Source organism: Convolutriloba macropyga, chromosome 14 (assembly GCF_964194025.1).
Source record: "Convolutriloba macropyga chromosome 14, txConMacr16.3, whole genome shotgun sequence".
Lineage (NCBI taxonomy): Eukaryota > Metazoa > Xenacoelomorpha > Acoela > Convolutidae > Convolutriloba > Convolutriloba macropyga.
In genome coordinates this window covers 45,048,426-45,074,439 of record NC_134481.1, presented here as the reverse complement: position 1 = coordinate 45,074,439, position 26,014 = coordinate 45,048,426, and the positions used below count along the sequence as shown (strand labels likewise).

At 35.2% G+C, this 26,014-nt stretch overlaps 2 protein-coding genes across 4 annotated transcripts in view; one reads left to right on the top strand and one right to left on the bottom strand.

Moving 5' to 3' along the window:
* Nucleotides 1-4,025, top strand: part of LOC142352949 (uncharacterized) — a 9,404-nt gene extending 5,379 nt beyond the window's left edge. Inside the window, exon 3 of the mRNA XM_075405107.1 lies at nt 2,069-4,025. Coding sequence (XP_075261222.1) covers nt 2,069-3,895 — 1,827 coding nt within the window. The 3' untranslated portion in view covers nt 3,896-4,025. The remainder of the gene's footprint in view (nt 1-2,068) is intronic.
* Nucleotides 4,026-5,577: 1,552 nt separating this feature from the next.
* Nucleotides 5,578-26,014, bottom strand: part of LOC142353301 (gamma-aminobutyric acid receptor subunit rho-2-like) — a 108,250-nt gene continuing 87,813 nt past the window's right edge. For all 3 annotated transcript variants that reach the window (XM_075405533.1, XM_075405532.1, XM_075405534.1), the window contains exon 6: nt 5,578-6,451. In XM_075405533.1, coding sequence (XP_075261648.1) covers nt 5,672-6,451 — 780 coding nt within the window. In that variant the 3' untranslated portion in view covers nt 5,578-5,671. The remainder of the gene's footprint in view (nt 6,452-26,014) is intronic.

Genomic DNA, 26,014 nt, shown 5'->3' with positions numbered 1-26,014 from the left:
AAAAAATGAATTTTTTTAAATTTGAATTTGAAATTGAGCATGTGAATAGTTTTTTGAAATTTTTTTTGATGCACAAGGGAAACACAATTAATTCATTTAACTGAACGAAAAAATTACCCGTAAAACGTAATAAGAACAAGAGGTTGAAGAAGAATGGTTTAATATATCCGCAAGGTTGTAAGCCTAGCGTACCTTTATTCATACTTCCTTTTCTCGTCTGTTGCTCGCTCATTTTTAAAAATGCGAAAAATTTCAACTCCGAAAATCTTTAAGATTTTAAAAAATTGTATAGCTGCTTTTATCTGTTGGTCATTTGTTTCACTCATCAGGTTAGCGACGATGAATTACAAAATTAATCCATTGATGATACATTGATGACATACCTTGATCACTGAATGAAAGAAACCCTTGACATTATGAAGAAGTTGATATAAAGCTCGTCTTCAATTGCTAAGGTGAATTAAACCCTCGAATGGAATTCGCTGATAAGAACAAACATTACAACTCAAAATACCGCGAGAATAAAATTTTTTAAGAAAATTTTATTATTTCAAAAAAAAAACAACTGTTTTTGAATGTGTCACGTAAAAAAACCTGCCAACTGTAATTCGTTCTGCATCTTTTGCTATCTACAGGTTAAGGCCCGCATCTCTTTTTTCAGTTTTTTTTATCAATCTGCTTTTTAATATTTTGGATACGAGGAGCGGGGACTGAATTTTTATGGCGAAAAGTCATTTTTCTATTACTTTCTTAAAGTAATAGAAAAAATATTCTAAAGTTTAGTTGCCAATTCATGTACGCTGTTTTGTTTATTTTGGTGTAATGACTAGAAAACGAAGAACCGTAGCTTGATCTAACGCTAAGGTTTCGCAGGCTTTCGATTTAGATGAAAATTAGTTGTCTCGAATAACAGACTTAATTCGAAGTTCTTAACGCTCTCAAGCGTCAGAAATTGAGAAGGGTAAAAACTGATGGTCAAAAATCAAACAACTGAGAGATGAAAACTTTTACTTAATCACTCATCGTATTTTTTTCATTTTTTACAATATGATGACTAGAACAAAGCCTGCTTTTCCCTTAATTTCTCAACGTAGTAAGAAACGATGGAGCGTGAAAAACTGCCAAGCGAGAGGTCTATTTGGCCCACTTAATTGCTTTTTATGGTGAATAGTTGAATGGCAATCTAAATTTACTCAAGTATCTAAAAATGTTCGAAAAAAATCTCAAACTTTCAATTTTTTTTGTCATTTTAGCCATCAATTGATTACCACACCTTATCCACCTTACTATCAGATCACCCAAATTGACGGTACTTTCAATTTGTTCTGGCTGTTTTTGCAGTTGCATTTTCCTGTTTCTGAAACCACTCGTATCAGGTTTTATTGCAGAAATTGTCATTTTAAAATTTGTTTTACCATACACATCTCATGAGAGTAGACTTAGACTTGTTTCAATACCAAATCAAAGCCGGCAATTTGTTTATTAATTTTGAAGGTCAGTACCAGTGGTACTGATTATTTTGGCGGGAAAAGACAATTTGAGCTTGAAGGTTATTTTTAAAAAAACATCTTTTTTCGAAAACATCATGATTCATTTTCAAAGGAGAACTTCCAGACAGTATGCAATTATTGAACAACCCGTTCATGAAACAGGGCTTTGATAATGCGCAAAAGCACATTGCAGATTCTCCTTGCTGTGATATTTAAAAATTAACAACTATTGTGAGTTTTTCTTAATTAATTCTGTCTCCCTTTTCTGCTCTAAGAGTTTATTTCAAAATTCACTTCAACTGAGATCAAATTAACGGTTCCCAGATCCACTAGTGTACATCGCTAATAACATAATAAAAAAATGCGATCCCGGCTCAAGGTTTCCTGTTTTTACTGAAAAAAAAACCAGAAAACTAACTTTATGCAACTTTTATTATGCTGCAGAACCCATTCACCAAAGCCACTTTTCGGGATACTTAGGACAAAATTAATCTTAGTAAGAAAGTTATACTAAGTTAAATTTAACCACGGCAAAACTATATAGTTTTTCGGCGACTAATTTTTCTATATTTTCTCAGAAAACTTGTTCGAGAACAGATGATTCGCTAAACGACACTTCCACCGGAACTTCTATGATCAAAATCAGAGTACCCGTTCTCGCACGGAATACAAGTCTACCATCCAAACTCAAACGACCCTCTGGTTTTGGGCGCCTCCGGAACAAAACGAGCAGTCTAAATTCAGTGTCTTTTATTCGAGTTTCATACGATTCTTACGAAGACGGCGACACGAACTCAAACTTAGCTTTGAATACGGTTGAAGAACAGAGTTTACCTAATTACATTGACGGCCAAGATAAACTCGATCAAGGCGGTGATAACTCCTCGACTCAAAAAGAAATCATGATGACGAAATCATGCGAATCATTTGAAAGTCGATTATCAAGCATTTCTGAAGAACGGAAAAGTTTTACAAAGTTAAAAAGTTACGCAACAACGCCAAACCTGCCAAGGAAGATAACCGAAGTTTCCGAGCCCAGTGATGAAGTCGAAACTGATTCGAGACTTGCCAGTTTTGACGACTCCTATTCTTCGTTTTTGACAGCAAAAGATGTTCCAGCATTGACAGCTGATGGTTTGCAATATTACCCAAAATACCCGATTCTTAAGAAGCACTATCACGTTTCCGCTTCTGTTCACGACCTTACAGTTTTCACAAGGTCAGGTTTGAACGAGTTCTTGGTTCCCATGAATTTAGTTCTTGTCAAGACATCCTGGTTTGATGTTCAATTCGCATTTTTCCAACATAAGGACCGACAGATTCAACTTAACGAACATGCTTTAAACATGAGCAGATTAATTTATGCGTTTAGGGATATCTTAACTTGTTCCTATCCAAGTGAAAATCTGAGTGGTTTAACTTTCACTAATATAAAGAATGAAATTAAGCGGCTTCTTAGCTTGAATTCTGAAGCAATTATGTTTTGCGCAGAAGTTGAACGACTATGGCATGGCATAACACAAGCACTCGATTCCGAAACAGAAAGCCATGATTCTAACTCGGGATCTCTGCAGTCGATTCTCGACATTTACAATCGAAGCTCCTCTGGTCGACTACCATCATTGAATGATTACCCGCTTTTAGACAAGAACCTCTCATTGCTTCTCGTTCTAATTCAGAAACAATATCACAAATACTTCAAACCTGACCAGCTTTTGGGTTCATCGACTGCAAAGCTTACCGAATGGGAGAAACGAAATTTATTGCGAGATATAAACGAATTTATCAAAGAAAGCTCAACTTCTAAGAAATGGTCGATAGCTCCTGGAACCGTTTTTGCATCAATCGCTAAACAGTCACTTTTGAATCATAATTTCCTGTTTCTATCTCAACCCAAACATAAATGGCCCGGGTTGTTACAGGCCCTATACATCGATCGAACTTCGGGCCTATTTGGTGTTATTCCTAGCAGTTTTGACGATTCATGGCGGCTGCAATCTAAAACCTCAAATAAATGCATAATGCCGTTTTTAATCAACAGTGCTTTGCTCTCTCAAGCATTCATAAATTCGGGAAGTTTAGTTGGATCTTGGAGCTATAAAGATTATCAAGTATTTTACGCGGTGTCTTTAGCAAATGGGCATAAAAGGTTCGAACAGATTGACTACCCGCTTGTTGAAACGGACTTCAAACTCACTTTTAGCAATCAAAACTTATCGTTCATTAGAACTTCTGTTCAAAACAACTTCAAAAATCTTCTAACTGGGAAACTCAAACCTCACTCCGACTTTCTGCATCTGATGGAGTTTCATGCTGTGTTTTTGAAAAGTACCCCTTTCAGTCTTTCAATTCTTACATTCAGGGAACTTATCAATACCGTTTTGTCGTATTTGAACACATCATAATCTTGAAAGATTTGACGTTAAATTGAAGACTGAACTAGTTCAGTTATGACGCAACTTTATTTTCATTTCATAATGCCAAATTTATTCAACATCAATCCCCTCCGCGTGTCCTTGTTGGGCAATTTTTAAATAGTTCGTGACATGTACGTACTGGGTCTTTGTGTATGTGTGTGAGAGCGTGGGTGTGTCTGTGTGTGGGGAGGGGGGGGGGGGGGGTGGGGCTGAGAGTGGGAACGGAAGCCACCTCCTAACTCATTACCCCCCCCCCCCTAAATCCTAAATTCGATTAATTGGAAAGACACCAATTTTGATGGTGGTCTGTTCCATCTATCAATGTCCACTGAAATTTTTGCAACTGAAATTTTGAAATCGTCTTCAAGTAAAAGGCAGTATTTTGAAATCGCAACTGTTTCTCGCATTTTTTTCATCAATGACTGTTTCAACGATAAAATGCTGAAAAAAAACCCATTCAAGCTTGCGCCTTACAAAATTGCTTGAACTTTTTGAACTTGGATAACCACCGCATATTTGCTGACGTCACAGCATTTGACATTTAATTTCTGAAGTGGAATAAACGCGCTTTTCCCGTTTGCCTCGTGTGATTAAAAATATGTAGCAAAAACGAAAAATATCAATTAAAATCATGGACCATAAACATATATTGAGTGGCAGCCATTTTAGTAATAACAATTACAAATTCATTATCATCTACATTGGGAATTTCAAAACATAACATAGGTGGCATAAAAGTTTACGAACAATTGAACGAAAGACATTTTCTGTTCCCAGATTTTAACCCAAAATTATAGAACCCATTGTGGTATGTTTATCGTAATTGACGGGTTGTAAGTTATACGACCACTTAGCTTGGGGGGAGGGGGGAGGCGGGCATGATAAGAAATACATCAATTTTGTGACGTAAAAACTCTCATGATTACAAAAAAAACTGCTTTTTTAATATGAGATGGATTAAGAAAATTCGGTCGTAAATAATGAAAAATGCAGAATAAGTTTTGAACTCCGCGTAGAAAAAATGATTAGTAGTAGACCTTTGAATACAAAGAGAAAATTGGACATGAGCTACTAAAACTTTCGTTAAATTCAATCAAAAATTTGGTCTTTCCCAGTATAGCCTCCCCCCGCTCGCTTAATGTCAAATAGAGATACCATAATATGGGGGTGGGGAGGGGGGGGCTATAATAGGAGAGACTCAAAAACTTTATTTCAATCAAACAAAAAGATTAAAATATTCTTTACCCAAGTGGTTAACTACTGTCATGAAAATTACTTATTTTTTTGGTAAGCCAAGTCCACGACGATAATTAGTACCATCTCCAAAAAAATGAAATTGCTTAAAATAATCACAACTAGGTACTAAGAGCTGGTAAAACATCTCTGCTAGAATTTAGAAAATCAAAAAGTAGCACTAAATGATTGATTTGGGAACAGTATCTTTCGATGTAGTCTAGCTGGTTCAAAATAGACAGAGAACGAATAACTGTTTCCTCCCCCGGGCAGAAAATGACCTCATCTGAAACCAATGTTGTACAACATAGTAGTGGTCTTCCCCATCCCCCCTCACCCCAGAGCACGTACAATTACATGGTACATCATTAGATACAATCATCGCACGTGCCGTTGTGGGGTTCAAATAATATACACCCACTGAGCAAGGGGGGAGGGGAGGCACCAAGGATCCTGGTTGTGGAAACAAAACTTTTCTTCGCCCGGGTAGAGGAACCAGATCCGGGCGAGGGTTGTTGTTTTAAGTCTGTATCAAATAGTATCAACAACATTGGTGTACACGCCCCAGTAGATCAAATTCAAGATCATGAAAGTAGTGGGGAACACCATTCTAGAATAATTGTCCACTCTCAACACGTTGAATGGTCTCTTTGGTGCTTTGGTCGCGCGAAACGTGGACGATGCGCTCTCGTTATTCTGGCGAGTGAACCTCTGAGGTCCAGATGATGATTGATAATCGGAGTTTGGCGCGTAGAATTGTTGAGTCATAGAGGCAGTGGAGCCCCCGTTGACGTGTTCAAAATGGTGGGGGTGGTGGTTGTTGGCCCCTCCCCCAAACCCCCCTCCTCCTCTGCCCATTCCGAAGCTTCCCTGTTGATTACTGGCTGATAAAGACTCAGTTGCCGACGTTAGGCAGTCGACTTCCCGGAGCAGTGCGAACGTCTTCAGTTCCTGCTCTTCTTGTGCTTTCTTCTGATTTTGTTCTTCTTTGTTCCTCTCTGCAATTTTCTGACTCTTTTTGTCCAAATAACAAACGGCAGAAAACTCAATGAGGGCAGCGAACACGTAGAAAAAACACATTCCGAAGTAGACGTCCAGGGCTTTGATGTTGGACACTTTTGGCAATTGACTGTTCACGGTTCCGGTCAAAGTGATCATGGTCAGAACTGTGGTGATTGATAGGGCGGCTCTGGCCGGAATTGATCTGGCATCGACCCAGAAACTGACCCAAGATAACATTACTATGAGCGTGGCAGGGACATAACTCTGCAGCACGAAGTAGAGAATTGTTCTCTTGAACTTGAACGATACCTGAAAAACACGGTCAACTACTGTCAAAACCAGTTCTTTCTGTAAATGCTGTAAACATTCAAAATATACTTCTTGTATTTTATTATGAAGCCAAAGTTTCCGCGAAAACATCCAAAAAGATGTTAACGTTTGTTGGAACAATTACGGAACCAGCTGATTCAAATCTTAAATGAACGGTGGGGGGGGGGGGGGGATTTCGTTTACCGAAGGTAAAATTTTTCAAAGTTTGATGCAAGATTATAGGGTTAACCTGTTTGTGGCGATATTTATTGAAAATTCACAATAAATTTTAATGAACTTAAGAGGGCTGGCTGTCTATCATTTTCTATCATTCAGCAATGACGAATTGAATCAAATTCCAAATTTTCACTTCTGACAGCATACGAGGAAAAATGCGAACTAATTCTGTTTAACTTTCATGTTGGAATGTTATATAACCGGTAAAACTTTTCTTGAAAAATTCTGCAAACTCAGATGCCTCTTATAACCCGTTCTCTCATTATTTCTTGTTCTACAAGATTTCATCTCTCTAGCAAAGTTTACGTTGAGCAAGTAGAGCTTCTTTGCAAACTATATCGATGTTATTTTTTGCACAATTTAGATTTCATTGTAGTTTCTTAAAGCTTATAAAAATGAATAGTTTAATAAACAAATTAGAAAATCTCAAAGTGAGGACCGTCAAATTTATCTTAAATTTCAAGAAAGTTTACATGAACAATGCAGAGTTTATTAACAACGCATATACAAAGTTACCAAAGTTTAGGTGACAAATTTTCCTAGAAGTTTCAAAGTTTTAAGATTCTTCGTTTCTCCACACAGCCTTGCTAATTATTTAAAGCTTGAATGCTAATAAAAACAAACAAACTGATAAACAATATGAACAAAATGCACCAATTCCAGAATGTTCTGCGAAGTATTTTAACTCAACAGTAATCGAATTAAACATCACAAAAATGAGGTAGTTAATTTAGTTAATCAGACCACCCAATTTGAATATAACACCAATTTTCCCCAAATTAGAAACATTTCTCAACTGATTTATGCGTTTCAGATCCATATATAACATAACTAAGTTAAATTTTATTAAGTTTCGGGAAAAGTTCTCTTTGAAATACTCCCAGACATACATGAATATCTCTCGTTTATGATACAATGTTTGTTGCCTAATTGCGACATTCTTCATTAATGTAATCCAATTTTGACGAGATAAACCCATAAAACAGGGCTCAAATTCCGATCTAAGGCCAATTTTCACAGCTATGTTTTGTAAACATTTCAGCTTCCCGCGAAACATTTCAGTTCCGGTTAACAGTAACAAAACATGTATCTCAAGCTGTGAAAACTTACTTCCTTCAAATCAAATCAACATGATACCAAATGTACAAACAATCAACAGCGCCTGCATTTTGACCCTTCATGACAAGCCCAAGGAAAGTTGGGCAACTTTTCCCAGAGCCGTACCTTGAAAAGAACACTTGAAGCTGACTAAACGAGTGTCCTTGAAAGTCTGTTCATACCACTCAGGCGGGGGCGGGGGGGGGGGTCTGGTCATGTTTGTAAGGAATTTGAGGTTACGTCACCAGAAATCAATGCACACCCATGTTTATTCGCTATTTATTACCTCTCAGAAACAGCAACTATTTAAGCAGTAATAAATACCAATTTAAAGCGAGACAGTACTACGTAATTGTATGGTGTGTTTTGTACGATGCTAGGATTCAGAACCGAACGTGCGTAAAGCCTAATCAGAAAACCGAGACTTAGAAAAAAATGTTTAAATTTTGATTGACCGACTAATCAAACTGGTTGAAATTCAACGGACCTTCTCTACGCTGCTTTATAAGCATTTTATTAAACGGAAGTAACTTCTAACTAGAATAATGCGCGATTAAACCGACCAATCAGAGTTCGAGAAACCATAAAGCTTCGACTTTCATTTGATGATACCCGGTTCTATCCCGTTCGTCTTTGCTAGCATACTCCAATTGGTACTGAGGCACGAGACCTTCGTAGACTTTCGTTAGGATAACTTGATATAAAGGCCTAAATTTCAATTTGAATTGACCAATCATAGTTCGAGAACTGCTCGACTTTCTGAATTTACCCAAATTGTCGGCTAAAACCGTCATTTCAAGCTTTCGGTCAAATTTGCCATTTTTTAAATTGCATTTTTGATTTAAAAAATTCTGAGACAAAAACTGTAAATGGATAACTACACGCCAGAATGTTCCAACATACAAAGAAAAATTTTCAAAAAAGTTGTTTGTTCTCGGCGAAAAGGTTTTTGCAGAATTATCCAAACAAGACTAGAAACAGTTTTTTTTGGACAAAAGTGTCAATACTCTGCTCTAACTACTCGCAACTATCAACATCATAAAAAGTTGTAAGAGAAAGATTGGTAGCAATTCACTGCTACTTCTGTATGAACATAAACTGGTTCTTAATCACAGATAGATCGAAACATGAACCAAGCTGGAAACCTAATGACTGTCGTCATTAAACGCAACACATTTTTCATGTGAAACTACCTAGAATTCAATAACACTAGTTATCTGGATTATTTATGTTTTCTACCTACGCTTCCTTACTTTTTGTAACATTTTTCAAAATCTAGAAGACAAAACAGAGAGCTAGTTTTTAGCAGAGAAGTTAGACCAAAATCTGTAGAAAAAAGAAAAAGACGCAGGTTACTTTCTAATTATTGAACAGCTAGGTAGACAAATGTTTTACAATTGGAACATACAACTAGATCAACAATTTAGACAAAAAAGGCAGTACCACTCACTCACACACTTTGTAAATCAATGCATATTTTTTACCAGAAAAACTTTCGCAACATTTTCTAAAGGCTAAGAACGCTTTCAGAAAATTATTGTTTTGTGTTTTCAAGAGCATTATCTGAATATCGGTATATGTTAGCTCGTTGATGGAAAAAAGAACGTCCGAATTAATTAAGTCAAATATAAATAAAAATTTTCAAGACAAAAAGACGATCTAAGAATACATTTAATGTCACAAGTAAAGTTATTTGCACCGTTTGGGAAATTATATCTTACATTTTTTGTGTTCTCAGAACTACGAAAAAACAAAAAATATCAAAGTCTAAGCAACAAGTAAACTGTGTGAACAACTCTAGAAGAAAAACAAAACGAAGACAAAAAGAGGTAAAAAACGACGAAGGGGAATTAGAGATCACTTTAAAAGATGTTTGTAAAAAAAAGGTAAACCAGAAAGAAAAACATTTGGTTTCGGTCTTTGTTTCCTTTTTAATCAATTTTTGATATTTTTTGAGATTTTTGGTTAATCAGTACGGTTTTAGTCACTTCGATGGGAATTGGATTTAATTAAATTCTCAATTGAAACATCAACCCTCTTTCGATCGATGTTGATTCCTTTTCCTTATATATGATAAACTTTGCCAAAACCTTTCCGATTTCTAAAAATAATTTAATTGAATGAAAACTAGACTCTAGCAGCTATAAAATGACGTTCATTTTTTCTCTGATTCTTGAAGAAGGCGTTCCTCAAAAGGACTTCGCATATATATTCCACCATTTATGAAAGAAAAATGTTGAAAACGATTGAAAAGAGAAGATTTTGAAGGCAGCAAAAATAAATTCTCTAATTTGTTAAGCTTGACAAGTGAAAAAGCACACTTTATAATTTAAAAAAATCAACAGAAGTTAACGTGGTTGACTCGAAGTCAGTCGTAGTGTACACAAAAAAACCGAGTAAAATTCTTAGTTATAGAAGTAAAGCAATTGTAAAACGTATGCTATCTGAAACAACAGTAGTCTCCGATGACCACTAAAAAAACATCTTTTAATCCTAATAAGATTGAACTAGCATCTTTAAGTGTGAGGCTTTCCAAAATATAGCCCGAAAATAGCCGCCGTTGACCCGCTTGACGCACATTGGGATTGAAACAGAAAGAGAAAAAAATTATAGAAAACGATAGAATTTTTCTAAGTGTCAAAGTGTTCTCATTTGGTCTGTATATTCCTTATATTCGGTTACATTCTTAAATTACACTTAATTCAGCTTCTAAAATGAAGGGTCTTAAGCAAAATGCTAATGCCAGCTATCAATAGTTTTAATGAAATTTGATAACCTAATATATTTGACCGGGCTTTATATGTTTATCCCGTTCATTTTTGATTTTGCTCCTTTGACCTTGACCGTATTCAATACATTACGTCATTCAATAAAAAAAGAATTTAAAATGTTGAAACAAACAGTGAGTGAAGTAAGTCAGAAGTCAAGCGTGAAAATTGTGACTTATGTAAAACGAAAAACGTTCAAAAGGAAAAGCGAACTTTAAAAAACATAGAGGGACAAGTCCTGAAATACAATCCAAAGAATTGAATGAAGAACTGAGAACTGATTTACCTGACCAGCAGATCACATGAACAATCCAGCCAAAAAGACAAAATCGCAAAAATTGAGAAACTAAAATAACCAAACAAACTAAAAAACAATCATTGCTAAGACTCTTGAGTCTTTAACACCAAAGGCTAAAAACGATACAATTCAATATACTCATAAACTCACGCACAAGCCTTGAAACAGATTTATTTGCCAGAAAAGGGAGATAAACGAGAAATAAGTCAAAAGCGATAGAAAAAATTGAAAAGCGAAATTTAATAAAATGCTTCTAAATTTAACTGGAAACAAGGTTCAACACCATTTTTTGTCGCTGAAATTCTGTCAAGTCACCCATCTGTCAGACATAAAAAAGTTTCGTTGGCCAGTCAAAATCGTAAAACTCGACGAAAAATCGAAAACTCAAAAAAACAATTGCAAATTTTAACAAAATCTTGCTAAAAATCGTAAATATGCTAAAAAATCAATATCTTCAGAAGATTTCATTGCGTTGGGACACTATCCAACATACCTATTCAAGCCTTAAAAAGTCTCAAACAAAAAATTTAAACATTTTAATAAAAAAAAACTTGAAAAAATTGCAATCTTAATAAAAAAACTGCTTAAATTCATGATATTAAAAATTGGACCAAAAACTAATTCATTTTTACTAGAAACTATGCAGTAACATACCAGCAAACCCTAAAACCCTATAGGACGTTCTTTGGCCACAGGTGAAAAACACTAAACTTAAAAATTTTAAACAAAAATTAAAGTTAAAAAAATTGCTAAAACTCGTAATAATAAAACGTTGAAATTCATTCCATTATCACTAGAAACTATGCAGTAACCTATTATCCAACTATAGAGACGTTTTCCTGGCCTCTGGGGCTGGCAAAACTTAAATGACAATAAATGTCAAAAAAAATTTAGAAAAATTGCAAATGTAAACAAAAAATAAATAAAGTTGTGATGTAAAATGTTGAAAACCAATCTATTACCACTAGAAGCTGTGCAGTACCCTATAATCAAACCCTAGAGGAGTTGCCTCGGCCCTTGAGGCTAGAAAAACATAACTGACTTACGTCGGGCGAATTGCTCTCAAACGACAGGAGAGCGGTTCGACAGTAGCTAATCACGGCTTAGTGAGACGAACTTTAGATTAATTGAAGGGGCGTAAGGTGAGCGCAGCGGGGGTGCACAGCAGCGGGGGCGGTGGAAGTGCAACCGTGGATTTGGGGGGCGGGGCTGATGTGGGGGCGGTGGGTGGGGGTGTGGGGGGGCAACAGCGCAGTGGGGCAATAGTGGGGGTCAACAGTTGTGTCTTCAACCGCCCTTCACACCATGAGTATCAGTCTCCAAAAAAATTTGAGTTGCGGCAGAGCTGAAAGGCCCTAAGAGCACTTAATGCCCGCTGGGCGCTACCTGTTTATCCCGTTTTTGAGGGCGCAAGTCAAATGCGTCCGACGAAAAATTGGTCAAGCGAAAAATCGCATAAAAACGACCGACATGACTAATATAATTTCAACAGACTTCATTTGATAGCAATTAAAAATGACAAAAATTTTTTTAAAAACTTGAAAAAAATTGTAAGTCTTATCAAAAAATTGTTAAAGTTGTGATGTTAAAATCTTGAAAACCATTCTATTACCAATAAACTATTATTATACCTATTATTATACCAATGAGGAGGTTCCTTGCCACAGTTAAAAATGGTGTAAGTTACGTGTGTCTTGGTCTGTAGTTGCGATCCAAGTCTTAACTTCCTTAATCTGTACTGATCTTCAAAAATTGAATTTTAAAAAATGTTTCTGAATTTTCTTATCTTCCTTTTACCGCTTTTTAGTTAAAAAGAAACTATTTTAACACCATGACGCAACTCATATTTCAGAAGGGACAAACGGAAGGACAAATGTCTGTTGCCGGTCTTTAGTTGACATTTATTGTGCTTATATTATTGATGTCATGTACTTGAAATTAATGTCGACTGGAATTCTTACTTCAATGACACGAAACAGATTCCCCATCCTTAATACTTCCGAGTTGTATATTTAAACAAGGTAGATATGAGATAATTCACACCAGAAGTTCACTTAGGCTACAACTGATTTCGGTCGAAATCCACCCCCCCGCCCCCAATTTTACGCATAAATTAATTCATTTTCTGCAGGCACATTAAACATAGCCGGCAGATTGCCGGAATAGCTGCGAAAGAATAGACCTGCGTGCCATATAATAGAGATTGAAACAGATACAGATCTAAATTGAAAAAAAGCCGCTCAAAAAAACTAGGTAAAAAACATTCAGCGATAAATTAATAAAGCTGATCAAAATTCATTCCTCAGAAGCCTCTTATTAGGGACAATTACTGCACAAATGAGTTCCTTTGACCTTAAACAAATTCAAATTAAACTTAAGTTTTAAAGTGCAAAAGTCATTTTATTGAGTGAGGTAAGTCACGTATGATCAAAATCTAATCACGCAATTAACCTAAAAACTTTTGCTAAAGCGAGTGAGAACTGACGTCACGCGCGCAAATGCCGTTAGTGAGAGGAAGAAGTCATTCAGAAAATTTGACTTTTTCAGCTTTGCTGCGTGAACAAATGTAAAACGAAAAAAGAGCGTCAGGCGACGAAACAAAAAACATAGCCGGAAGAATTCCGGAAGCGACTCGAAGCGTCAAAACTTCACTAACAAAACCGTAATTGCAGCGGAAGCCACTACCTTTTGCATTAAACCATTAACTCACTACCTTTCCAGGTCTGCTCTAAAAATTGGTGAAACTTAAACCAATGTCAACAAGAGAAACAAAATGCAGCAAAATTTTATATTATTGAAAACGTTTGGTAACGTTAAAAAATCCAAAATAATTAAGTTGGTCAAAAACCTGATAGTCTGAAAAAGCTGACAAGGTTATCAATAGCCCTCAAATAATTGATGATTCTAATCTGAAAAAGATCGCGAAAGCAAACGGCAGATAATAATCTTAAGAAACTAAGTTAAATCTTTTAAGAAAGCTCAAATTTAAGAATCAGAAAACACCTATAATTATACTTCTAATCACTGCAATTAAAACAAAAAACACACAACTGTTCCTTGTTGTACATAAGCTAGACAACATGATTTCATACTAAATCAAAAATAAAATTGGCCATAGAAAAGACATAAGCAGCAGAAGAATATTCAAAGGCAAAAAATCGTTTAAATTAAAACCAAGGCCGGAAGAAACTTGTAGAAATTAGTTATAAATGGAAATTTTGGAAAAAGCTTGCTATCAAACTCTCAGTACTGCCTTAAGTTGAATGAAATCAATTGCAAATCAAAAAAATGACGGAAAATCTAAGAAAAAGCTGAAATCATTCATTTTTTACTAATAAAAAAAATCAATATTCCGAAAATAAATGTAGGTGCCATGACAAAACTAGAATGATACTAACTAGAACGTAAATATGGGAAGATGTAAGGAACACCGTAACAAAAAGACATTCTTGATTTTTGAAAGTTAAAAATCAATTTTAAAAATTCAAGAAGAACGAAATCATTTCATTGTTCAGCATTCAAGACATAGAAAAGATAACTAGTCATCCGATACAAAGATCTATCCTCCTGAAGAGAACAAACAATAGGAAAAAGCAGAATTCATAAATATGAAACATTGAAACATTTTGCAAAAATATGGTCAAAGAACTTTTAAGTTAAGACTGCATTTACGAAAAAGTTTTAACTGTTTTTTCAAAACTTAACGCCTAAAAATGACTGAAATTTTATTGAAACGAAATTAAAGTCCCTCATGTTGCACAAAAAACTATTTCTAGCAATTACAACCAAAATACAAACGAAAAACTGACGAAAATTGGAGAAAGACTACCAAAATCGGATTAGCATATGTACAATTTTATGAAACAAAATTACATCGAGGTAGAAAGAGGCGTTGATTATAGGAATTATCAAAGAGAAGTTGCTATATTAACTGAATTTTGACAAAAAGACGGTTAAAAAAATCCAAAAATGAACAAATTAATATAAAAAATAGCAAAAAAATTAACTAAAAAAACAAGAATTATGTGCCAATTTTCAACTTGAAACGCATTTTCAGGCTCTGCAAAACACTGTGGTATCAATTTCCGAGGGTGACCTTTCAATACAATATAGAATAAAATTGATTTCTACAAGAAGCCAAATTAAAAGCAAAAAAATTGGGCCACTTAGACGAAAAAACGGTTATCTATATGTGCAAATCAGTCAAAAACTACTTTTCAAAGTCAAAAAGTCATTCACTAAACGCAGCGCATGATCAAAAAACTTCTCTCGCTTAGCGAAAATTTGTTCACCGAGACAGCTTTTCTCACTTTCGCTTTTAGGTCAAAATGCCGCGTGAACAAATCTACTTCCTGTAAAAAAAACCGAGAGAAAATCAATACTCCTCTTCGAGTCGTAAAAAAACCAAGAGCACCGCAATATAGCTTCGCTCAGCTTCCAGCTTCGCAGCTATAAAAAAGAACCAAACCCTGGCTTCATGTTGTGCTATGGAGGTACAGGTACATCTAAACTCATGACTAACCTCATAACGCATGTTAATAGATCAACACAGAAAAACGACCTTTCCATATTAGACAAAGATAGCAGATTTTATTTTCGGAAGGTCAGAGGAGGAACAAAGGGGGGGGGGGGGGAGAGGTTAAATTGAAAAAAAAACTTAATTAATACTAAATAATAGCCACGAAAACATTTGTACAACTCATAGAGATATCTACAGGCACTGATTTATAATAAGATCAAATCATGCTCCAAATCACCTCCTTCAGACCCAATTGTTAAATTTGATCCCAAATTCAAATTAGATAGACAGATTTATTTAGCTTTTTCGTATAAATACAATAAAGCAAGGATGATCAACGGGGACATAAGTTCCTCTTTTCAGATCACCCTCTCATAATGGAAGCACAAGAAAATAATATAATTTACAGGTAAGTTAGATATACTTTTGCAAGTAACATAAAGAGGCCGCTAAACCCACACAAGCGCATGAACAGATACAAAACGAGCAACACACTTTACTACCTGTAGTGTTAATGCCTAGTCGACCCCTAGTATAGGGTATTCCGAATAGTAGAAAGATAGTTGTAATTTAATCAGCACTTCATGAACACAGAAATGGTGCCCAAGGGTAACTATTTACTTAAAAGAGGAACCTTTTTCCAAACAATACTTATCTTTTCTATGTTCGGTTATCATCGCGTGAACTGTTCGCAATATTGCAATTGTTCACAATAAGCTTGTTTTCTGTTCAGCTAAATTTAATTTAACCCTATTGAGAGGTAATCCATTTTTCTCGCCTCTGGAAAGAAAACAGTTTGAATGAAATTATGAAAATGACAACTAAACAGCGTGACCAAAATAATTTTCACGACATGAAATTGAAGCGACGTTCAGACAAAATTATTTCATACTTAGTGAAATATTTCATATAGTTTCTGAAGGCTTCCGGGGGTGTATAATGACTGATTTAATTAATTGCTCTAACAAAGTTGACGACTTAAAAAAAACGTCAATGCAAGTTTTACCAATAACAAATTTATGGAAAAAGATTTTTTTTAATGAAAAGGATATTTTTTTACATCAAACTGGGCTTCGAACTTTTACGCACCCAAGCACTATTTTTATCAGAAAAAAATATTTTGAATAGCTTGGGACTGAAACGCTAACAGCATAGTAATCAAGCACAAAAACAACCTTAAATTAAAAGTCTAAAATAAGCCGCCGGTGAAATTCAGTACAATTGAAACTTGATTCCTGGCAATTTTCTTAAAAGTACTCAGCATTTTTAGCAGAGGAAACTTGACCTAATTAAACGACCAGACATTAAAAATAACTTACTTTTCGGTATCCATAAATAGACCGAAGCGTGAAGAAACAAAATATTTTTTTACCAGAGGAAAACTTAATTTAGCCACCTCAATTTAAATTCGATTTCCAAAGTTTATGAACATAATTAAATTATAGCTCCGGAATTTTTTTAAGTATTAAAGGAAAGAACTCTTTACTCAAACATTAACCTACAGTTAGAGATAACAGTAAGCAAAAAATAACAGAAATTTTGAAAAAGTCTGAGAGCACGGCACAATATTTTACAATGAGATTGCGCCAGTTAATTAAGCGGCTAATTCATTAAAAATAATTTAGACCAAAACTTTTTCTTTCGAACGGATCAGTATTTTCTGGTAAATATCTGACAAAAAACTTCTGGTTCATACAGACGTACAATTCTTTCGCGCTGAAAATTATAGATTTTGTATTATTAATTTTTTCAACTAACCTAACAGAAGTTTCTGTGAGTCAACATTTGTCAGGAATATCTAAAAAAGTGTTGACAGATGCTAGTTCCGTATACCGATCACTATTAATAGAAAGGAAGTTTGGGAGAATTTCAGGAACTAAACAAAGAATTAGTATCGCTGACCCAAAACAGAAAAAGAAAAGTGCCCCCACAGTTGGCTCGTAACATAGAAAGACAGATCACTTTTGTTAATTTTTACAAATCTAAGAGCTCGCATGATGAAAGTCAGTTGAAAGAGGCGAGGAGTATTAGCCTGAATTAAAGGGTTAAGGGTCGATAGATGATGAAATAGGTAAAAAAAACAAGGGGGCAAAATCTTTTGATTAGCCGACCAACTTAAAAAAATAGTTTCCGAACTGCAATGCTGCCTTTCACTTAATTTAGATGTATATAAGAGAGAGATCGAATGAATTATAGTTTTATAGTTGAAGTTTTGACTTTGTTCGCGTTGCAGTTTTGACTTTTTTGGCCTCTTTTAACTCTACGTTGCTTTGCCAGTTTATATATTGAGTGGATGAAATAGAGCTTCTTAGAATTCTCAACGAATCTGATTTTAGTTGATATAATACAAAAAAAATATCTGGTACGCACAGAGGTAAACAATTTTAGAGCAACTTTACGAGTTTTCTTTAATTTCGGGCAAATTTTGAAACTCTTCCTTGTGAGATTTTTAAATTTCTAATATAACTGTTGAACGCTGAACAGTTTTTAGGCCTTAGTTTCGAATACTATTTTTCTTCAAAAATGACTTTTTAAACATTTTTTGATGTTTTTATTTGTTAAGCTGAACGAAGATTAATGCACTCCCAATCTTTGTAATTTTGAAAACAATTGATGAGGAGAAATAAGCAACTCTTGAACAGACGTATATTAACTATTGGAAAAAAAACTATTCATTTTGGGCAAAGTTTCGAATATTTCAAGCAAACAGCGTGATCAAATTAATCTTTGAGACCAATTACATTTAAATTTGGACGCCAAAGAAAAGACTCGCCTTAAGATAAATCCTCTATTTCTGTTAACTAATTGAACGTTTCCTCTATAATGGAACTTCAAACCGCTCTCAAACTTTTGAAACGGCAATCAAATGAGGCAATTTTAACACTTCATCAAAAGAGCCCCAGCTATGAATAGAAACTTCACGCCCGCGCAACTTGAAGGCTAATGCCTAGTGAACAGATTGAAAAATTACCCTTGGCCTTATCTCAAGTTAGACAAAATCTCCCGCAATTTTAATTAGCAAGTGAAGAAATTTGCTCGAGGACGTGCCCCAAAAATCCCCCCCACCCCTCTCGCTCAAATCGAGTGACGTCAATGGTTAAAACAAAAGAGCTAAAGATTGTGTGCGCTTTTTGTTACCGTTCCCTTTTTTCTGTGCCCTGAAAAGTAGATCAACGCAAATCAGGGCTAATGTACCGGGGTTTAAGTTGAGAAAGGGTGGTAACTAGTACCGAAGGTAGGGCAACCTGCTTTCTTTTCAATAATAAAGGGAGGCAATGGTTAATGTAGTTCTAGTTAGTATAGTTAGTAGTAGAAATAGTAGCTGTGGTAGCATTACTCAATTATTAATAAATACATTCAAGTTCGCATCTCTCAGGAAACATCTGACAATCTGAGACAGAACAATGACAGTTGGAGCCCAGGGCTAAAAGGCCCTTTTCCCCATTGTGCCAGGTTGGGAATGAGAAGAAGCAAAAAGGGAGAAAAAGGGGATTAAGAAGAAACAACTCCGTTTTTCTTTGACCTCAACAAAAGTTCCAGCATAGAATATTAAAGAGCTTTTCCAATATTCATCAGGATCGCAGATAGTAAAATTAGGACAACTTTTCCTTAATAACACTTTCCCAATATTTCTGTATTGTATAAGTACCTGCAAAGAATAGAGAACGAAAAAACAATCCAAATTCTCAGAGTCCATTAAAAAATGTCCAATTCCTGGAGGTAACCAAAAATTGTCTTAAACTAGATAAGACAGCTTCGGCAGCTAATTTTATCTCATTCAGTTAATCTACACTTTTTCAAGAAATAAATTTTTGTTCCAGTTGAATTTTGTTATACGGATACCGCCTCCGAGTGCTGCCATCGAGGAGCTAAAGAATCTCTTTTTTACTAGAATTTTAATAATATTGATACGGACCGTACAAAATTCAAGTAAAACGGACCGTATCAGTAGACTTAAGAATATCAAAAAGTCTGAAAATCAGTCAACTGAATATTTAAATAGAAACTGAAGGCTTCGTTCTTTCTTCCAGATTAAAAAAATGAAAATCTCTTCAGGCACAGATTCAGTTTTCATGAGCTTTTAATGGTACCACTCTTGAATCTTTCCACATATTTGATTGCTCAAATATGGTTGAACAAAAAACCAAGCTAGCACAAACTTTCTATGCCCCAAACAAATAGCAGGGTAGGAAAAAAATACACAATATCATAAATAAAGAAAACAAAAAATATTTTGTCTTAGCTTAAATGCTGTGGTCATAATGAAGTTTCCCTTATAATTTCTGAACAAACAACTTTGATCAGGAAAAAGTCAATCCCTCAAGCCAATGAAAGAATGCTCTCGAAACAAACCAACTGACGTCAAACAAATAGCTTTCGAACGACAGGTGGAGAATTCTTATAGGTTCAGAAAGTACCGCAAAGGGAGGGGTTCGAACCTGAAATCTCTGGACGCCAGTCTCAGTTGTATTTACGACTATCGACTTTATAGCGCATTAGTTAAATCCGAAAATGTTGAAAAACTTCAACGCATCAGCAAATGATTACAGCTCCGAACTGTTAATCCCTCCAGCTCCGAACTGATTCAAGTGAACTACCACTTAATCGGATGAAAGGAAAAAGGCCATTCTATCAATTCAAAATCTCCAACTAGTTGACTTGTCAATTATTCTGAATTTATGCGACACATTTCTTTAAAAAGCTTTGAAGGTTCCGCTCACCAAAACCTGAAAAACTTGAAGGTAGTTCACGATAAGCGAAAACAATTTTTAAATAAAATATTAAGAACATAACCGACTAGCGTCGGGCGAATTGCTCTCAAACGACCGGCGAGTGGTTGACTTCGTCAGTACCTAACCGATGTTTAGAGAGGATAGATTTAGCTCGATTGAAGGGGCCTGAGATTAGGGTGATAGACGATGACATCAGGCCATATAACAGCCGCTGAAGTGCGGCATCAACAAAAGAATTAAGGAGAGAGAGAGAGAGAGAGATTAAACGTGAGCGAGAAGGAGGAAAGAAACGCCAGCTAACACAGAGAGAGCGAGAGAGAGAGAGAGAGAGAGCTAGGAATTTTTTCCATGATGAGATTTGACTCTACAACTTCAAGTTTTCTAAACTTGTTAGTAACTAAATAATATAGAAAAAAAACTTAAAGTGCAAAATTCCAAAAAAAGTTTCCACATTTCGCAGTAAAGAAAATGTTCAGAAACATTTTTCGTCTCTGGATTTTTGTCATGTAATCCATCTGAAAGACTTGAAAAGCTTCGTTTGCCAGTACTGATTGTTAAACTAAGGAAAGGACAAAAATATTCAAAAAATTATAAAACAATTGAAAATTTTAACAAAATCTTGCTGAAACTCGTGATAATAATATCTTCAGAACACCATTTTATTGTCTCAAGAGACCATCTAGTATGCCTATTTCAAGCCTTAAACAGTTTCACTCGCTCATAAAGATGCATACACTTGGAACATAATAAACTTTCAAAAATTTTTCAAATTAAAATTTATCAAAAAATTTCTAAAACTCGAGGCATTAAAATAATGTAAACCATTCCGTTAACTCTAAAAACTAAGCAGCAGCTTAGTATCAAACCTCGAAGGAGGCTTCGTGGCTCTTGAGGCTGGAAAAACCTTAAAAAATACGACAATTTCAAAAAAACATGAAGATTGCCGAAAATTTTTCAAAAAAAATGCTAAATCTCGTTAAAAGTTAAAAATTTTAAAAACATTCCATTGCATCTAGAAACTATACAATAACTTATTATCAAACTCCAGAGGAAGTTCTTTGGCTCTTGAGGCTAGATCAACCTATAAAATGACAAAAAATGTCAAAACTTGAAAAAATTGCAAGTTTAATAAGAACAAATCGAAAGAATTGTGATATTAAAAAGTTGAAAACCATTCAATTATCACCAAATAATATGCAGCCACATATTATCAAAAGCTTAAGCAGGTTTTCTGAATCCTGAGGCTGAAAAATCTTGAACAAGGACAATAAATGTTGAAAAAATTAAAAAATGCTATTTTTTTCAAAAAAAAATGCTGAAATTCGTAATGTTAAAATCTTGAAAAAAAATCCATTACGTCAAGAAACTATACAGTAACCTATAATCAAACCAGAGAGGAGGCTCCTTGGCTCTTGAGCCTGGATAAACCTAAAAACCGACAAAAATTTTCAAAAACCTTGAAAAAATTTGCAAGTTTTTTCAAAAAATTGCAAAAATTCGCGAAGTTGAAAGGTTGGAATCATTGTAATACCACTAAAAACTGTGCAGTAACCTATTATCAAACCATAGAGTGCGTTCCCTGGGTTGATCTAGGGTTGATATAAATCAAAAATTTGACAAAAGTTTTACAAAAATGACAAAAATTTTCAAAAAGCTTGAAAAAATTTGTGAAAATTTGTATAAATTTGCGTGCTTTTAGCGACCGGTTGTTTGTCAGTAACTAGCCATGGGGGAGGTGCTGATGGGGGTAGCAACAGTCGGAGGGGGGCAACCGCGCGGTGGGGGGGTGGGGGCAATTGAAGGGGGGGGGTCAACAGTTGGGGAGGGGTCTTCAACCTCTATGAACCGCTCTTCACACAGTAATTATAAGTCTCCAAAACAGTTTGAGCTGAAACAGAGCTGAAAGGCTCTAAGAGCACTTAATGCCCGCTGGGCGCTACCTGTTTATCCCGTTTTTGAGGACGAAAAGTCAAAAGCGTCAGACGAAAAATCGGTCAAGCGAAAAATCGCATAAAAAAAGACCGACAGGACTAATATAATTGCTACAAACTTCGTTTGAGAGCAATTAAACATATATAAATAACATGGAAGTATTTATTTTTGTAGAAACCAACTATTTGCATTGTTGAAGGGAGCTAAAAGTATCAATCAAAACCAAATTTCTAGTTATAAATCATATTTTCTACTTGACTCTACGTATGAATGAATCCGAGCCTGATATCTCTGGACGCCAGTCTCCAACAATACCCACAATTTCTGCTTCGCAATCTACTCGCTTAATGCTACGTATGTGTTCGCTACAGATTCACATACTGAATGAGAGCAATTCACATCACACAAAAGTCAAGAAGTCAAGCGTGCAAAAGTCACTCGAGGGCAAAAGAATCTTCCAGAACAAAAGCCGTCAATCAAAAACTTTGCATGAAACAGACACACATGTTTGCAGCAATTGCTTCAAACTTCGTTTGAGAGCAATTAGAAAGAGTTGTCTGATAGAAAAAGAAGAATCAAAAACACGAACTTCTCGCAAAATTTCAGAAATTGTAAATTACAATGGCAGGAAAACGGAGCGTACGGGCCTGGGTAACTTGATTCCAAGTTCTGCTAGTTTTATATGAAGTCTATTGAGCCGGTGAATCGAACTTGAGGCCAGTGAGACCATTTTTTTTAAATTGACACGATCTGTTTTACTTCTATTTGCTGCCAGAAAAAATCTAAATGCTCGGATAATTTTCTAGTAATGAACTAACAATTTTGGGTCAGTTTCGTGTCCTTCATGAACAGTATAAATTGTTTTCACTAGCATATGTTGACAAACTAATGGGCACTTTTGCACAGCTATCGGCAATACAAACTAATGAGAGGTGGGGAAACTAGCGATTAGTTTCTATGGTGTCAGGACAATTTACCCAATTCCATTTTACCCAATGCCATTATACCCAATGCCATCTTACCCAACCTGCCATTTTACCCAATGCCAACTTACCCAATTTACGCTATTGCTAAATTAACCAGAACGACCATTTAGCCGACTATAAAATAAATGGCCCGTGGGACTTGATATGAAACTATCACAACAGAACATGGGATTAGCCGACTATATAATTAAATGGCCCGTGGGAATTGATATGAAACTATCACAACCAAACATGGGATTATAATGTCCACAAATATCAAAAAGCATCCTTAGAATAGCGACTGCTAATTTGTAACAGGATAATTGAACGAAAAGATCAAAGAGCATTGGGTAAGTTTGTATTGGGTAGAATGGCATTGGGTAAATTGTCATGTAACCAGTTTCTATATACCCTCCATTAATATGATACCATTTGTGTATTACCTTTCATCATCAATTTTCACAGTCAAACAGCTGAAGCATGAGTTCTAAATTTGCTCAAGTTAAGCAGAATTACAATCACTTCACCACATTTTTTTCAATGTTGAACATTTTCAATCGATTACCGAACAATTGCTATTAATGTAAGAAAACTATTGCTATTAATGAAAGAAAATACTAAATAAATTATTGCATTTATCACTCTCGGCTTTATAGCGCTTTCATCAAATTTCCAGCACTGATTTCACCTGTTCAGGAAAACGCCACCCTAAGTTCAAACGCTTTATTAAATATAGCACTAACTCAGTACTCAACACGTCATAAAAATCAGTTGTTTTTGTTGCCTTATTTCGCCTGAGCAAACATATTGAAATTTAAAAGAAATGAACTTGAAATTGAAATATTATCAGTACCAAATTCTCCAGGCTTCAAACACCCAAAAAGCATACTTCAAAAACAACAATATGAAGTTAATATACAAACTAACTCAAGTTTTTCGAAGCTGAAAATGATAAGGAAACACTAAATTTGAGCCAAGTAGACTTTCTAGATTGTTTACGCTTTCTGAGATCAGCAAATATATTCGAAATTATGATTTTTTTGAGTAGCTTGAAGTCAGCCTTGGTTATACAGAAGCTGCAAACTATCATTTCACAGAGCAGTTCTTGCGGGTGTTTAGTGCTTGCTAATATTACCATGAAATCACAACCCAAAATCACGACCCAAACTTAACAGAACGAAATAAAAGCGAACGAGGCTAACTCTTAAACCGTCTCCGTAAATACCGTCTGTGTTTTCTGGCATTCACAATAAACTGTCGTAATTGGTTCCAGTGGAAAACAAAGCTTAGGAAGCAAATTCAAAGCGAATTGTCCAGACCAGTGGTTCTAAGGACAAATCCCTCTCAAATACAGCCAGATTAAATTTTTGTGGCCTGTTAACCTACTCTAAACATGTGCTGGACCTATCAGTTATACCCAAAATTGTTCAAAGACTCCAACACACAAGCAAATTATTGGGGGTTAATCCCCCCAAGCTCCGAACTGCTTCGAGTGAACTACCATTTAATCGGATAAAAAGAACAAGACCATTCTATCAATTCAAAATCTCCAACTAGTTCACTTGTCAATTATTTTGAATTTCTGCGACACATTTCCTAAATTAAGGCTTGAAGAATCCGGCCATTTAAAAACTGCAAAACTTAAAGTAAGTTCACGATAACCAAAAAAATGGTATGAAGAAATATCTCTAACACGAACATATTTGTTTTTGTAAAAACCCGCCATTCGCATCGTTAAAGGGAGCTGAAAACATTAATCGCAATTAATCAAATTTCTACTAATAGGCAAAACTAGTCAAAGACTAGCGGACTTGATATAAAATTTGAATTGTCCCGAATGAGGAAAATTTCAGGAGGGAAAAACGCACATTGCATGAGAAAATGTATTTCAAATAGTGGAGTGAACTTAATTTTGGCATAATTTCTATTTGATTCCGTTTAAAAAATCTGCAGCCATTTAGTTCGCGCCATTGTCTTAATCTCTTTAAAAATGTGCATTACAAAATAATGATCAACTAAAAAAGAAAACCAAGCGTTCAAACTCACCCTTCTATATTTCTGTAAATTATCATTTTACCGGAAAAAATTAGTTACCCAGTCGCGCGATCAAAAACATTTGGAATGCCCTAATTTTCGACAATACGTTTAAATTTATGATTCTAACAACATTCATCAAAAAGCGCCGATAAATAGTATTGAACCATTTGAGGACAAGTAAACACTGATAAGAATTTCCTCAGTAGTCGGCAAAAGCATCATAGTTCAAAACAAAAGAAGCGACTACCGAATTAAAAATTTCTCTTACTTTTCGCTTACAAAAGCGATATGCCGACAATTTGTTTATGTTTTCAGGCAAAATAAGTTGTTTCGTTCTTCTGTTCCAATCAATTTTCAAGCGGCCAGCACTTTTCTAAAAGTTGATGGACTGAAATCCCAGTGCATCAAGTCTAAATGGAGCTGAATTTAACTACATTATAAAATATACTAACATTTTGCCCAAAATTATTTGTCAACTCATACTCTGTCACTCTGTTCATCTGACAAGTAAAAGAGAATGAAACATGAAACAGCATCTTAGATTTGAAAAAAGATGAGAAAGGGTCTTTTCAAAATCGTATGCAGAATGGAGTTGCAAGCTTTTGCAAGACCCAAAATGATAATTTTTCCTCAATTTCGAAATTCACAGCTCCGTTTGTGTGAGGTGTAGAGTACCATTTGCCGAAAATCTTAATGCTTTGGAAACCAAAATTGCTCTCTGAATTTGGTCTGTAGTCTGTGGTTGAGATAGTCTATCATTTATATTAGAAATATCTCAAAAACTTCCAAAAGTAATTAAAACAGAAATAGGTCATCAACAAGGATGCTCGTTAATGTGCGTTCGCACATGTTAAATATAAAAATATAGATAATGAAAATAGATGTTTGAGTTTTAAAAAACGTTTAAAAACCTAACTACTTATTGAATTACATAATGCCATGCCTCATTACAGCGCTGACGAGATCTTTCATTGAA